The 14611-nt window shown below is 59.8% G+C and overlaps 2 protein-coding genes across 5 annotated transcripts in view; both read left to right on the forward strand.

Annotated features, from left to right (window-relative positions):
• Window positions 1-936, forward strand: part of DTX2 (deltex E3 ubiquitin ligase 2) — a 35831-nt gene extending 34895 nt beyond the window's left edge. Inside the window, 1 exon segment of the mRNA XM_049639209.1 lies at window positions 290-936. Coding sequence (XP_049495166.1) covers window positions 290-517 — 228 coding nt within the window. The 3' untranslated portion in view covers window positions 518-936.
• A 523-nt stretch (window positions 937-1459) lies between these two features.
• UPK3B (uroplakin 3B) lies at window positions 1460-13253 on the forward strand. 4 transcript variants are annotated; one of them, XM_049639220.1, is made up of 7 exons: window positions 1460-3052; window positions 3170-3319; window positions 3539-3776; window positions 5080-5159; window positions 6013-6142; window positions 6598-8987; window positions 9899-10111. In XM_049639220.1, exons 1-6 carry the CDS (start codon window positions 2965-2967, stop codon window positions 6755-6757), a joined length of 846 nt encoding a protein of 281 aa, XP_049495177.1. In that variant the 5' UTR covers window positions 1460-2964; the 3' UTR covers window positions 6758-8987; window positions 9899-10111. The 4 variants fall into 4 exon arrangements, with proteins under 4 accessions (XP_049495177.1, XP_049495176.1, XP_049495179.1 ...); XM_049639219.1 differs by having other exon boundaries at window positions 1460-3319; XM_049639222.1 differs by lacking the exons at window positions 6013-6142; window positions 6598-8987; window positions 9899-10111 and adding an exon at window positions 12981-13253 and having other exon boundaries at window positions 1460-3319.
• The last annotated feature ends 1358 nt before the right edge of the window (window positions 13254-14611 follow it).

Raw genomic sequence — 14611 nt, forward strand, 5'->3', positions numbered from 1 at the left:
AGAGCGGCCCAACCTCAGCCTGCCAGTGGCTCGCAGTAAAGGCCAAAGGGACAGAGAGCCTCGCCCCTCAGTGTGCCCCACCCTGCAGCTGGCATTTGGTGGGTGGCTGCTCCTGCCATCCCGGCCCTCACTGCTGGGGAGATCAGACCAGGGAAGGAGGGGGAGCCGCAGATGCTCTCACCCTGTCACCTGGCCACCCACCTCTCCAGAGTGAAAAACCCAGGCCCAGGTTTGCACTTGTTCACCAGGCCCTCCCTCCTTTCCCCTCCCCCCCTTTCCTCGAGGGCAGGTCCTGGAGCTGCTGAAAGTGGCCTGGAAGAGGCGACTGATCTTCACGGTAGGGACATCCAGCACCACGGGAGAGACCGACACAGTGGTGTGGAACGAGATCCACCACAAGACAGAGATGGACCGCAATGTGACAGGCCATGGCTACCCCGACCCCAACTACCTGCAGAATGTGCTGGCTGAGCTGGCCGCCCAGGGGGTGACCGAGGACTGCCTGGAGCAGCAGTGAGCCCCGGGCCTGGCCGGCCCCATCCCGCCCCGCCGCGCCTGCCTCTGGCAGCCAGCTGCCCTCTCCCCCTGCTGCCGGCTGGGCTGCCCCGGGATGGGCAGGCGGGAAGGTGCCTTTCCTCAGAGGCTGCGAGGTTTGTGGGGGCCCGCCTTCTGCCCCCATCCTCCCCTCCAGGCCCAGATCTACAGGCGAATCAGGCAGGCCTGGGGAGTTGTACTTGTGGGGGCTTAAGATGCAGCTACCTCAGTGCGTGGGGCCCCCTGCCGCTGGCGGGCTGCTTCGGGGCCGTAGTGCCGGGGGCCTGGCGTGGGGTGAGGCGAGACTGCCCCGTCCCCCATCGTAGCCAGGGCAGGCGTGGGTTCTGGGTCAGCTTCTCATACCTCAGATGTTCTGTTTGCAATAAATGCCCTATAGCCAAAGTCAGCAGGCCCTGGTGTGTTTTTGGTGGAGAGGTTTTGTGTGTGTGTGTGTGTGTGCGCGCGCGCGCTGATGTGAGAAGGCAGCACACACATACGTGCCCTGCTGCATCAGGGCAGGAGGGAGCTCACACGCTGCCCGTCCGACTCGCATTTTCCCCAGTGACGAAACTGAGGCCGCAGAGAGGGCCCAAGAGCCCGAGCACTGACCTTGCTGCGTCCCCGTCCCCGACTCCAGTTCTCGCCGTGTGCGGTCCAGCAGCTCCGCCAGGCCCACCGTCCCGTTCACTACCACAGTAAAGCGCCACTCACATGTGGCTGGTGCCGCTGAGGAAACGGTCACGGATGCAGTGACCCGCCCCAGGTCGCAGGCTCATAGTAGGGCGTGGAGCCGGGGCTGGAATTGGGCCAGGATTGGTTTGACGTCATCCTTGAAGTCCTAATTCTTCCCAGCCCTCTCAGGAACATCAAATACCCCAGCTTGCTGTCTGCCTGGGGGCGGTGATTGGGGCCTGGGGCTGCAGGGCCCCGGGGTTGGGGGGGGGGGGGGGGGGGGGGGGGGCAGGGTGGCACATCCTGAGTGGGCCAGGGATACTTTTGCCTCCTTGAGGTCCTTTTCTCCGTAAGAAAAAAAAATTAAGTTCTATTTCATGATGTGTTGGTTTAAAGCTGAGTGTATTATATCTTAGAGCATTTTCTTCCATCGAAAAGTTTGAGTGTCTTGTGGCACTTGGCTCGCTCAGTTGGCAAAGCATGCAACTCTAGATCTCGGGGTCGCGAGTTCGAGCCCCACAGCAGGTGTAGAGATTACTTACAAATAAAATATTAAAAAAAAGAAAGAAGGCAGTTACCCTGTGACTCAGCAATTCCACCCCAGGTGTGTATCCGAGAACGGAAAACAGGTCCACACAAAACTTGGGCATGAGCGCGCTTGACAGCCTTACTTACAGAAGCCAAACAGCGGGAATGGGTGTCAGCGGAGGAGCCGGTGAATAAAATGCCTGGTTTCCATCCGGCGGGATGAAAGTTCCGCAGCCCTGAGAAGAACGAACTCCCGCCTCGTGCTATTGCGTGGATGAACCTGGACAACAGGATGCTAGGTGACAGAGACCAGACGCAAGATGCCACGTGTGTGATTCCGTTGCTGTGAAATGTCCGGCACAGGCAAGTCTGTAGAGGCAGAGAGCAGGTGCGAGGTTGCCAGGGGAGCCGGGAATGGGGAGTGACTTTCAATGGGTACAGACTGTCCTCTTGGGGTGTTGCAAATGTGCTGACCTTGGTGATGCTTGCACAACCTTGTGAAAACCCACTGAGCTGTACGCTTTAAAAGGATGAAGTTTATACCGTGTGAATTATATCTTCTTTTGAATTATGTCTTAATTGAAAAAAAATAGAGCCAAAGGGAGTAAAGTAAGTGGAGGCTTGTCAGCTGTCAGAGGTCCTTCGTCTGACTCCAGATTCTTCCTTCAGACAAGAATGTGGCCTTGTGGAGGGAGGGCAGGGCGCAGAGATGGCAGCAGGACCAGGGGGGCTGTGGTGGGGCTGGAGCTGGACAGGTCGGGACCTCTGCTCTGTTCCCCACTCCCTGGGTGGGGATGGAAGGCCAGAGGGAGGCTCCTGGCACCTGGGGTGTGGGAATCTCAGGCATGTGGCCCTGAGCCCATGTTTCCAGAGACTGGGTCCTCTCCAGGGCTGGGAGGCTGGGTGGGACCCCTGTTCAGACTTGGGAGTCTCTGGCCTCCTGGCTGGCATCTGGGGGTCCGGTGGCATCCGCCTCCCTCCCGGCAGTGGGGCCTGGCACTGGCCTGCCCCACCCTGCAGCCCTGCCTAGCTCCCTCCTCATGGTAGGCTGGGCCAGTGGGAGGGGTGGGGTGCATTTACATTTTCAGGTCTTTCCAGCCCTCGGCCAGCCTGGAAGCCTGACTAACCAGCTCCTCCAGGGTCAAGGTGTTGGGGGAGGGCGTGCAGCAGGAGGTGGCCAGATCGCCCTGGGCTGTGGATGTGGAAGAAGCCCCAGCTTGGGCAGCCATCATGGGGCTCTCCCAGAGGCAGCCTGGCCCATTGCTGTCTCTCCTCCTCATGGGGGCGCTGGTCTGGCCCCCGCCCTGTATGAGCCTGGGTGAGTGGGGGTCCTGGGATGAATTCACAGACCCTGGGAGCCCACTCCTCCAACTGGGAAAGGCAGGCCCAGGGAAGGCAGGCCCCAGGACCCTCATGCTTATCTCTGTGACTACAGAGCTGATCCCCTACACGCCGCAGATCACAGCCTGGGACCTGGAAGGGAAGGTCACAGCCACCACGTTCTCCCTGGAGCAGCCACGCTGTGTCCTGGATGGGCATGCCCCTGTTGCCAACACCATCTGGCTGGTGGTGGCCTTCAGCAACGGTGCGTCATGGTGCGGGTCTGGGGCTGAGGAGAGCTGCAGGGAGGCGGACTGGGCGTGGGGCTTTATCCTGGGGGGCTCCGGGAGGGTAACAAAGTGACCTGATTTGTGTCTGGAGGGAGCCTCTGGGCCCGAAGGCATGGACAGCCAGGGTGGGAGGCCTTGGACCCAGCCTGGGGCTATGCCCTCTAGCCCCATCCGTCTGTCCCTTTCTCCTGCAGCCTCCAGGGACTTCCGGAACCCACAGACGCTGGCTGAGATCCCAGCCTTCCCACGGCTGCTGACCGATGGCCACTATATGACGCTGCCCCTGTCCCTGGACCAGCTGCCCTGTGAGGACCCCGTGGGGGGCGGCAGGGGCATCCCCCTGCTTCGGGTGGGCAATGACCCTGGCTGCCTTGCTGACCTCCGTGAGCCACCCTTCTGCAACACCCCCCTCCCCAGCCCTGGACCTTACAGGTGAGTCATTCTGCCTGGGTCCTGGGACAGGGCCTGTACTGGGGGAGAAGGGGCCTGGGGGAACAGGGCTGCCCTCCCTAGCCTCCCCCCAGGGCCCCATCCTGGCGGCAGGCTCCTCCCCTTCACAAGCCTTGCGGGGGGGTCAGGGAGCAACGCTCATCCAAGCTGGGGGGCAGGCAGAATGTGGCCTTTCCAGGAGACCTGCCCACGAGGAAGTGGGCACCACAGGGCTTGTGGGGGCAGGGTGGGGTCTCAGGCCCAGGGTCAGGGGTGGGGAGCTGCTGGGCTGCAGCCACTAGCCCCGGGGTAGATCTGGTAGGAATCTGAGCCCAGGGCTGAGTCCAGACCCAATCAGTGGGTACAAGACAGGGGAACAGGAAATAAGCCTACTGCTCACTTTTACAGGTGAAGAAACAGAGCCACAGGGCACCAAGGGCTTGTCAGGGTCACGGGAGGAGCCAGAGTGAGAGAGCAGGTGTCCAGATGAGGGCCACCTGGGCCACAGGACAGGACCAGGTGTCCTCAGGGAGACCAAGTCCAGCCGAGAGAACCAGCATGGGGCGCAGGGAAGGTGGGGCTTGGTGTGGGCTGGACCGGCACCTCCGTTAACCGCCTCCCTCTGCCCTCTCCCCGGGCCCGGCCCTGACAGAACCGCCCGGCCCTGACAGAACCGCCTTCCTACCTCCCCCCATGCCCACTTCCTGGCTCAGCCTCATCTTAACCTCCTGCCCCCATTCCTAGCAGCCACCAGCGCTGGCTGCCCTCCACACCAGCCTGCCTGGGCCCCTCCATGCTCAGACATCTGCCAAGCCCCCCACCTGGCACAAAGATACAACCTGAGCTCCTCTGCATGGCCTCTGGTGCCCTCAGGTCTCAGCCTGCCTCTCCTTGTGATCCCAGGCTCTTGAACACCCCTCTCCTCCCTGGGCTTTTGCTTAGGGTGCCTGACCCTACTGGGGAGACTTCTATGGCTTTCTAGATGTCACTTGGCCAGCTGTTCTCTACGAGGCCCGGGGCCCCCAGCCCCATCTGACTCCCTGAGGCACTCTGTATGGGACAGTGATGGAGGCCCCCTAAACCTGATGGGGAGTCTGGAGAGCAATGGCTCAGGTGGACTGGGGCTGCTGGCAGAGGTCACTGTGGCCAGAGAGGTCTTGGGGGGTTCTCAGAGCAGGACCAGGCCATGGCTGGCCCTGACAGGCCCTACAAGAGCCCAGCCCAGAACTGCCTGGGGCTTGGCTGCTTTGGTCACCGGGCCCAGGGCAGTTCAGGCTCTGAGCCCCACTCCTTCTCCTCTCCCCAGGGTGAAGTTCCTCCTGATGGACGCCAGCGGCTCACCCCAGGCCGAGACCAGGTGGTCCGACCCCATTACTCTCCACCAAGGTAGCGTAGGGGGGCGGGGCGTGCTCTGGCTCCAGTCTGCCCCTGTGGACGAGTCACCCTCTGCCCAGTGGTCCTGCTCAGCCGGCCCCTCCCCCTGCTGCCATGAGACTGGGGGCCTGGAGGAAGTCTCCAAGTCCAGCCCATCCCCCAAAAAGAACCTCATTCTGGGGGCAAGGAGGCACTGGGTCAGCCTCACTGGCAGAGACACCAGCTGTGTCCATCCACATCAACACAACCTCGGGTGCCCAGGTCGCAGCCCAGTTGTGGGCAGAAACAGTCTTCCCCTCCAATGGGGAGCCAGCCCTGGCCCAAGCGCTGCCAGGTGGAGAAGGGCCAGGGCACAAAGAGGCTGGGGTCAGAGTCAGGGCCGCAGGTTCTGGGAGACTTCCCTCAGCGGGGCCCTAAAGGGCTGGTGATGGACCAGGCTGAGGAAACTGCATGTAGGAAGGCCAGTGCCCCGGGGTGAGGGACACCTGGGAGACGGGCTGTAGAGGCTGGGTGTTGGCGGGGGTGGAGGGTCTTGTCATCTGAAGGCCTTGAATGCCACGCTCCAGGAAACGAGGCGGCCACCGGTTGGTCCTGAGGTCGGCCGCAGCTCTGCCCACTGTGGGCAGTGCAGTGGGGTGGGCGTGTTGGCAAGAACAGCCTAGAAAGTGAGACTAAGAAAAAAGGCTGGAGCGGTGGTGGGTGGTCCGGGCTGGGAGGGCACTGATGCCCCGCTGGGATGGACAAATGGGGTGGGCTCAGGGGGCTGTCTTGGGGCTCGAGGCAGTCAGGCCTTGAGCGTGAGTCTGGAGGGGGAAGTGACTGCCCTGGGCTGGAGGGGCAGCCTCTGAGCGTACGCTGTGTGCAGGGAAGGCCCCAGGCTCTATCGACACGTGGCCAGGGCGGCGAAGCGGTGACATGATTGTCATCGCCTCCATCCTCTCCTCTCTGGCCGGCCTCCTGCTCCTGGCCTTCCTGGCTGCGTCCACCGTGCGCTTGTGAGTGCTGACATCCCCCTGGGCCCCTCTTCCACCCAGAGCCCCTTCCCTCTCACTGGTCCCAGCACCTGAAAGCCCTCCAGGAACACTGCGGCTGAGTTGGCGGTTCCCCTTCCAGGGGTGTGCGGGAAATTTCCGCCCTGAGTATCTCTCGCCTGGACAGCAGGGAGGTGGGCCAGAGGCTCCTCTGATGACAGGTTCAGAGAAGGGGCCACCTTGCTCTGCCCTGTCCTTCAGCATGTCCTTGGCCCCAGCCTTACTCCTCCCAGGCCGTGTTTTCTCTCCAAGGAGGCTTCAGTGAACTGAAACCAGGGTATTCGGGGCAACCACCTGGAGGAGGTGGGCCAGAAGCAGGTTCTGGAAGGAAGGAAAGGGAGAGGCTGCGGGAGGAGGCCCTGACTTGGCAGATGGCTCCCCACAGCAGGGACCCAGTCTGGTCTCCTCTCCCCATCCAGCTCCAGCCTGTGGTGGCCAGAGGAAGTCCCGGAGCAGCTGCGGATTGGCTCCTTCAAGGGGAAGCGCTACTTGACCCACCACATCCCACCCACTGAGGCCGCCACCCTGCCCGTGGGCTATGAGCCTGGCCTGGACCCCCTCCCCAGCCTCAGCCCCTAGCCTGGTGGAAGGGGCTGGGGCGGGGCCCTGGGAAGTTGGGGGCCACGTACGCAGTGCGCATTCCCAGCTCCTGCGCCCACATGCCCCTCCCCCATTGCGCCGCCCCACCCGCCCGATGTCCCACCACCTGCAGCCCTGCCTTTGCCTTTCCCATTCTGCCCTCTCCAGGCAACTGAAGTTGCATCAAGTCTGGGGGGAGGGTCATGGTCAGGCCAGCATGCAGCCCCCACTTCCACCCCTACCTCTGTGAGAGGTAACGTGGAGAGGCCACACTGACCAGAAGCTTCCAGGCTCCAGGAGGGGCCCAGTGGGGGGCCTTGCTCTGCCCTGTGCAGGGGACTGGGCCAGGCCCATCACTGGGTGCATGAAGTCCGAGCCTCCCTCTGTCTCTCTGTCCCACCTTCCAGTGGCTGGGGCTGCAGTGAAGCCTTCAGAGGCACCTCCATTGTCCCCCAGGCAGGGGCACTTTCTGAGGGTGGCCAGAAGTTCAGAGCGTAGAGGCACATTGTGGCCGTCTGACCACTGATTCCACCACTTCCAACCCTATTGCACACACAGATGGCTTACTCATTCTCGCTCCACCAACATTTATTAAGCACCTGCTGTATGCCACTGCCAGTGTTAGACATGGAGCCTCAGGAGGAACCAGTCCTGAACTTGGGGAGCTCACTCACCACTCTGGACCTGAGATGACCACGTGTCCAGATGTGACCTGTTACTGTTAGGGCTGTCAGATTGTCACATACCCTCGGGTTCAAGCTCCTTAGATGTTCACCCCAATGGGCTCTCTGAGGCCCCGGAGCCCCCCACCATCAGGCAGTACACACTTTAGACTTCCCCCTAGCGTCCGACTTCTCGCAGGGCCGGTGGGTCCAGCTTTGGCCACACGGTGGCGCCGGTGCGCCGCAGCCGTCCGGCCCCGCGCACGCGCACTCGTATTCACAGACCCGCCTGAGGCAATTGACTGGCAGGTTCCAGCGGTGACCTGATGCTGAGGAGCCGTCGCCACTTTCTGGAGGTCAGGACTCCAGACTTCATCTGGGTCAAGCCAAAGGGATGAGCAGTCACGCACTCGCTTGAGGGCCGTCCAGTCTACACAACCGCCACCATTTTCTAGATGGAGAAACTGAGGCTGGGCGACTTGTCCTCCACGCTCTGCCCACTGCCTTCCCCCCCCCCCCCCCCCCCCCCCCTTGGTCCCCGGCCACCCCCCTTCTTATTCGGTGGGACCGCGGCTCCCAGCATGCAGGCCCCCCGCCCCTGCACGGCGCCCGGCCGTGACCCATGTGTACCCGCCCTCCTCAGAGGTGAATAAACGCGGTCTCCGTCCCCCTAGCGGCGCCCGCGCTGGTGTGGGGAAAGGGGCATCTGCGCCCGGGGCCCAGCCCCGCTTCACCCCTTCCACCCCGGGGTCTGCCCCGAGCCTGTCCTTTTGACGCACAGCCCTAACTGCATTTTCGAGGTGCCCCATCTCCTAATAGACCCCAGGGAAACCCATCCTTGCATTTCAGGGCCAAGAGGCCACCGCTAATGCAGCTTCCGCGGATTTAGCAGTACTGTCTCCCAGGCAAACACTTCAGGGAGGTTTTGCTTTCAAAACCCATGAAGCCCTGGTCCCTAGTGGTTTATCCTCCATCCTACTTGCAGCCCCTTCGGCCGCAATACCTCCAGGTGCAGGCAGAAGCCGATTCAAATGCAGTCAGGATCTCAGGCTCCGGTGTCCTGGGTGACATCTGGCCATGGGAGCCAGCCGCTTTGGGCAGCCGCTTTTGAAATGCTGCTGCTGTGGAACCTAGGTCCCTCTTGGCCTCTAAGCGTTCCAAGTGCCTCCCACCCTCACCAGCTGTGTCCAACAGCACCTGTCTCGCGCTGTCCTGTCCAGGCCTGGCTCCAGCACCAGATGGAGAGGCCCTCTGGGCCCAGACACCCAGCTCGGGTATGGCGAGGAGGAAAAGGATTCCACTGGTGTTGGCTGAGTGAAAACATGAACGAACCAGCTCAGGGCCGGAAGATCAGGCAGCAGCAGGAATTGCCCCGAGCTCCTGTGTGTCCCAGGGCCCTCTTGTGGCTTATTCTTAGTGCCGGAACCTGTGCTGATCCCAGGCACAGCCCCAGCGATGTCCCCTGTGTGTGCAGGGCACCCCGGAGCCCTGTGAGGAGCTGTGCTTGCCCCATCCGACCATGTGGGGCTTGACTGTGAAGACGGGCCCAAAACAGACCCTACAGCACAGTAGGTGAAGCGTGGCCGTGGGAGTGGGGGGGGGGGGGGTTGACCCCACCTGAGGTCAAGGGGGCTTCCCAAGGGTGACTTCTGAGAGGAGTCTTTAGGGGCACAAGGAAGTGAGTCAAGTAGGAGGGGAGGGAGGGAGGAAGAGAGAGCGAGAGAGTCAGGGAGACCAGGTGTGAATAGTCTCCCCCTCGGTGGCACAAATGGTGCCCCGGGGGGGCTGGCAGCAGGGACTAGGAGACCGGAGGCCAGAGCAAGGGGGACTGGCCTGGTCTTCCAGGCAAATGGAACCGGGCCTGAACCAGGGCAGACAAAGGAAGTTGGAGAGGAGGAGGTGGATTCCAGAATATTCAGGAGGTGACCCAAGGAACTGGGACTTCGTAGATGAGAGAGATGCCCCAGGAGAGGCCATGCTCGGGTTTCTGATGGGGGGTGGGGTGGGGTGTGTGACTGGAAAATGGAGGCGCTTTCTGTTCTGAAAGTGGTTCCGTCCCCCAGCTTGCTTCAGAGCAGACTTCTGGAAAAGGGGGTTCTGGGGACACCATCTTAGCAGATGGGTGCGCTCAGAAGAACGTTAACAAGTCGTTAATATTTTACGAGCCTGTCCTGGGTCAGGGGGAGGCCACCCTGTGACTCCGCCAGACTGGGGGTCTGTTCTGGCCCAGGGCTGTGGTGACCAGCACGCCAGGGTGTCGCAGAAGCCACTTGGAGAAAGGGCGGCAGGATTGGTCATGGCCAGCACGGGCCCTGAGGAAGCATGTCGGGGCATTCTGCCCCAGAGTCATGCTCCAGAGGGTTACCAGCCGGACCCCAGCTCTGCACAGGCCAGCTCGTGACAGCCTTGAGTAGAGCCTGTAGTGACAGCCATGTGATGGTGCATCTTTTATTAAATAGCGTTTAAAATTTTTCCCCAGGGCTATATTTGAGGGAAGGCCTCCAAATCCAAATCCGTTGGCGTGTAAGGTAATGGCTCAGTGGCAAAAAATAAGTTCATTGTTAAAAAGAAAAAAACAGCAGCAGTTGTGGGGGTGATGACTCTCAGATGACTCATCAGACCAGAAATCGAAAGGATCAGGATGACAGCAGGTGGAAACCAAGCGGGGCGGGGTGGGGGGGCACTGAGCACTCCCTCGCACCCCCTGGGTTCACTTCGTCTGTGCCTCTGAACCACCTATTCCTGCCCGTTGTCCCTGCAATCCCCAGCCAGCCCCCTCCCGCCTCTAGCAGCGTTCCTGACCCCCATAGCCCTCCTCCTCTCAGTATCCAGAGGGACCAGATTGTGAACCTGATGGTGTTCACCTTTGCTCCCGACTTGCAGTCACTTCCTGCTCCAAGACCAGAGTCTAGATTCACCATCTCAGTTTTGAGGGCCCGTTGATCCATCCCTTATTCCCTGTGTTCTGGCCACACAGGTCCCTGGTTAGCCCTGCTGCCACAGGGCCTTTGCACTTGCTTTCCCCCCTCAGTGTAAGACACTTCTCCGCCTCGCTCCTCTAGATCATTCATCAGCTCCAGTGTGGCTTCTGCAGGGAAGCCCTTTCTGACCCTTCAGCTCTCCTGGAGCCCTCTCCTTTCTCAGCACGTTTTCCATTTTGTAGTTAGACATTTAAAAGGGTGACTTTTGCATCTCTCCCACTAAACTGTGAACTCCAGGAGGGCAGGGACCATGTCTGATTTGCTCACCAAGACGCCCCTGGAGCTAACACAGTGCCTGACTCCCCGTGGGTGCTTAATGAACATTTGTTGACTGACTGCCTTATAAAAGGCAAATATATGTTCACGTTCTTTTTTAAAAAATATCACCTTCAGGGGCACCTGGGTGGCTCAGTCGGTTAAGTGTCAGATTCTTGATTTCAGCTCGGGTCATGATCTCCCAGTTTGTGAGTGTGAGCCCCACGTCGGGCTCTGTGCTGACAGCATGGAGTCTGCTTGGGATTCCCTCTCTGCCCCTCCCCTGCTCTCTCTCTCTCTCTCTTTCTCTCTCTCGGAATAAATAAATAAACTTAAAAAAATAATCAGCTTCATGGAGATAGAATTCAAATACCATGCGATATACCTACTTACACTGTTCAGTTTGCTGAATTCTGGCATATTCGTAGACCTGTCCACTCATCATCAGTACTTCCAACTTCCGAATATTGTAATCATCCTAAAAGACACCCTGTGCCCCTGAGGCAGTCGCCTCTCTTTGTCCCCGGCAACCGCTTGTCTACTTCCTGAACATTTCCTAGAAACATGGTCCTTTGTGACTGGTGTCATTTTTTGGGAAAGGAAAACAGGAGCCCTGACGTTTGTCTGTCATGGGTTCTGTCACTCACTGCTCCTCTCATTTGGCTGAATCACTTCTTAATCGTTTTTAACCGGACAGAACTGCATTCTGCCCAGAAGTGGAGTCTCTCTCACACACCCAGGAAACCGTCGGCGGGGGGGGCTCAGGCTCCACAGGGCCCGGGAACCCCCACCCCAGTGTGCTCTCAGCCGCAAACAGTGGAACACTGGGACTAGGAAGCAACTGGAACAAGGAACCAACTTTGGTGAGCCAGGTGGGGAAGGAATGTTCTAGAAGAGCTCTGAGAGCCAGGGCTGGAGACCACATCAGGAATCCCAGTGCAGAACAAAGCTGCATTCCTTGGGTCCCACCATGCGAGCTTCTGGCCTGGTTGCCTCTGGAAGCTGGGCATGGCGGTCACTTCTTTGTCTGGTGTGGGTGCATGACTGGTGGGCACCCTGGCTGCACGGGAGGCTGGCAAGTCACACTCTCCTGCAGCTACAGTAGGAGCGCAGACTCAAGCCCCCAGCAGAAGCGGGCCTGTGCAGTGTCGTACCTGCTGTGGGTGAGGGGCCGCGTCCTTGAGAAGGGACACCGTTGTGTGACTCTCACGAAGACGTCCTGTGGCCAGTGCTGGCTCTGAGAGTGCACGTAGCAGGAAGGCAATGTCCCAGCCATAAGAAGGGTGTGGCAGGAGCTAGACAGTCAGAATGGCAGCCATCTATCCCCCCAGAAGGTGGCCGGGCCCAGTTTCACTAAATTCAGAGCTTTGCTGGGCTCTGTGACTGTCTACCTTCTAGGAAGACCCCCAGGGCCAGTGTGGGGAAGAGCAAAGGACCTCTCCAGGGTCGAGCCCTTGGACTTGTTACACCTCGCCTGCGAGCCTTAGTGTTCACGTCTGTACAATGGGTCAGTCATTCTCGTCACCCAGGGCTGCTGTGAGGGGCAGGGAGATGCGATGGTTCAAGGGGTCTGACGTGTAGATGTTCAGTTAATGACTTTTTCTATTTTTCTCTGAGATACCTTTTGTTATTCCAGAGGAAGAGCTGTCACTTTGACCTTTCGTTGCCACCGCCCCAGAGACCCCGCCCCCCTCCCCAGGATGGGGACACAAGAAAGCTTTGGGGGCTCGTCCCTCCCCGCTGTCCGTAGGAAGGCTTGGAGCACAGACCGGGCACAGCCAGCTCCTGGCCACGCGGCTGGGCAGCTGACCCCCGGCAGCCCAGCCCACTGGCTCCCTGGAGCCCTCTCTGTCCCTGCCCCCAGCAGCCCTGGAAGCTGCCTGGCCTGAGGCGGAAGTCACCATGTTCTTGGGCGGGGGTCCCCATGAAACAGAAGCATAGGGACACAGCCCTCACCCCTCACTCTGCGGCCTGCCTCCCCCCACCCGCTCCTCCAAGGGGAGCGGGAGGAGGGGGCCGTTGCCGGGCACCCGCTTCGGGGTAGGACAACACATCTGGGGCCCGGCCCGGCCCAGAGACCCTCTGGTCCTTACAGAGGCCTCAGATCCCGTCCCTGTCCTTAGAGAGTGTCCCACCCACAGGGGAATTGTGGGTGGGACGGAATTGTGTCTCTCAAAATTCGCATGTAGAAGCCCTAACCCTTAGTGCCTCGGAATGTAGGGTATCCGGAGATGGGGTCTCTAAGAGGGAATTCAGTTAAAGAGGTAATCAAGTAAGGCCTTTAGGGTGGGGTGCAATCCAGTCTGACTGGTGTCTTCATAAAAGATTAGGACAAGGAGTCACCAGGGATGCAGCGAAGAGGGAAGACCACGTGACCAGAGGACAGCCATCCGCCCGCCAAGGACAGAGGTCTCAGAAGAAACCAACCAAGTGGACTTGATCTTGACTTCCAGCCTCCAGAACTGTGACAAAATAGATGCTTGGTTTTTGTTTTTGTTTTTAAGTAGGCTCTATGCCGCTTGACATCACGACCCCCAGATCAAGAATCACATGTTACTTTTTTTTTTCTTTTTTAATGTCTATTTATTTTTGAGAGAGACAGAGTGCAAGCAGGGAAGGGGCAGAGAGAGAGGGAGACACGGAATCTGAAGCAGGCTCCAGGCTCCGAGCTGTCAGCACAGAGCCCGACGCGGGGCTCGAACTCACAGACCACGAGATCATGACGGGAGCCGAAGTCGGACGCTTAATTGAGCCACCCAAAGCCCCAAGAATCGCGTGTTCTAACGACTGAGCCAGCCAGGCACCCTGATGATGCTTGTTTTTTTTTGTTTTTTTTTTTTTTTTTTTTTTTTGTTGATGCTTGTTTAAGCACCCTGATCTGTGGCTTTTTGCTGTGGCCGCCGAGTGGGCTAATCCACCCACCATTACAGCAGAGTGGGCAGGAGTAGTCACGGAGCTGGAGCGCACAGAGTAGGGGTCAGGGGGAGACGTTTAATGTCCAGCCAACAGGTGAGCGGAGGCTTTTGTGCATAGAGGCTCGAAGTAGGACGGGGCTTGGGGGGTGCACTGGGCAGGCCGAGGCCTTCACAATGGACTTGGATGGGTGTAGGCCAGGATCTGCTCACAACCCCCGACCCAGCTCTCTGGGTGGCCTTCCCCTTCCCTCCCCATACAGAAGCCAGAAGCCACTACAGCCGTGTCCTCGTCCTCCCCTACCATCCCCCGCACCGGTCCTAGCCTGGACACCCCTGACTCCTGAGAGAGAGCCCCAGGAGCGAGACGGGAGCCTGGCATTCTCCTTTATACCTCGTTTGTCCCACCAGGCAACCCCGCCCTCCTCCCCTGGCCTCAGTTTCCCTCTGTAAAATGAGTGAAGACCTCCAAGCTTCTCGGCTCAGACCCTCCAGTCCTGGCTTCCCCCAAACCCCACTCCCTGTGGAGGACACAAGCTAGAGTTACCCACAGGAAAAGAATGTGTTGTCCTTGACAACCATTCTTCTCCGTGACTTTTCTCCCGGAGGGACAGAGAGGAATGCCTCATTAGTCATCCTGGCCTCTCCCTCCTGGTCCCCAGCCCTGGTCCCTCTGCTCCCCTCCCCACCCAGTGGAGGTGGCCCAAATCCCCTCCACCGCATGTTTTTAATGGAATCTCCAGGCTCAACTTTGCCCTCCGATCCCTGTGACTGGAACCCTGTCCTTGTCTGAGCCCCAACTCCATGGGGCTGGGGCAGTGGGAGAGCCCCCAGGGTAGAGGGTGCCATGGGCTGGGGTGAGGAGGGGTGGGCGGGAGGGTTTGGGAGCTGAGGGGGCTCAGCTCATCAGACATCTCCGGGTGCCTCTTCAAGTGGGGTCCTCTGCGGGCAGAGCTGCTGGGCTCTCTGACGGCCTATTGGGGGGATCAGTGAATAAATTACCCACCCTGGAGCGCCTGGGTGGCTCAGTCAGCTGAGTGTCTG

Source organism: Panthera uncia, chromosome E3, assembly GCF_023721935.1.
Source record: "Panthera uncia isolate 11264 chromosome E3, Puncia_PCG_1.0, whole genome shotgun sequence".
NCBI lineage: Eukaryota > Metazoa > Chordata > Mammalia > Carnivora > Felidae > Panthera > Panthera uncia.

Coding starts and splice junctions, on each gene's coding strand:
- UPK3B (XM_049639219.1), top strand. CDS start 2,965: ATGGGGCTCTCCCAGAGGCAGCCTGGCCCATTGCTGTCTCTCCTCCTC. Junction 3,320..3,538: donor GGTGGTGGCCTTCAGCAACG/GTGCGTCATGGT, acceptor TTTCTCCTGCAG/CCTCCAGGGACTTCCGGAAC. Junction 6,143..6,597: donor GCTGCGTCCACCGTGCGCTT/GTGAGTGCTGAC, acceptor CTCCCCATCCAG/CTCCAGCCTGTGGTGGCCAG.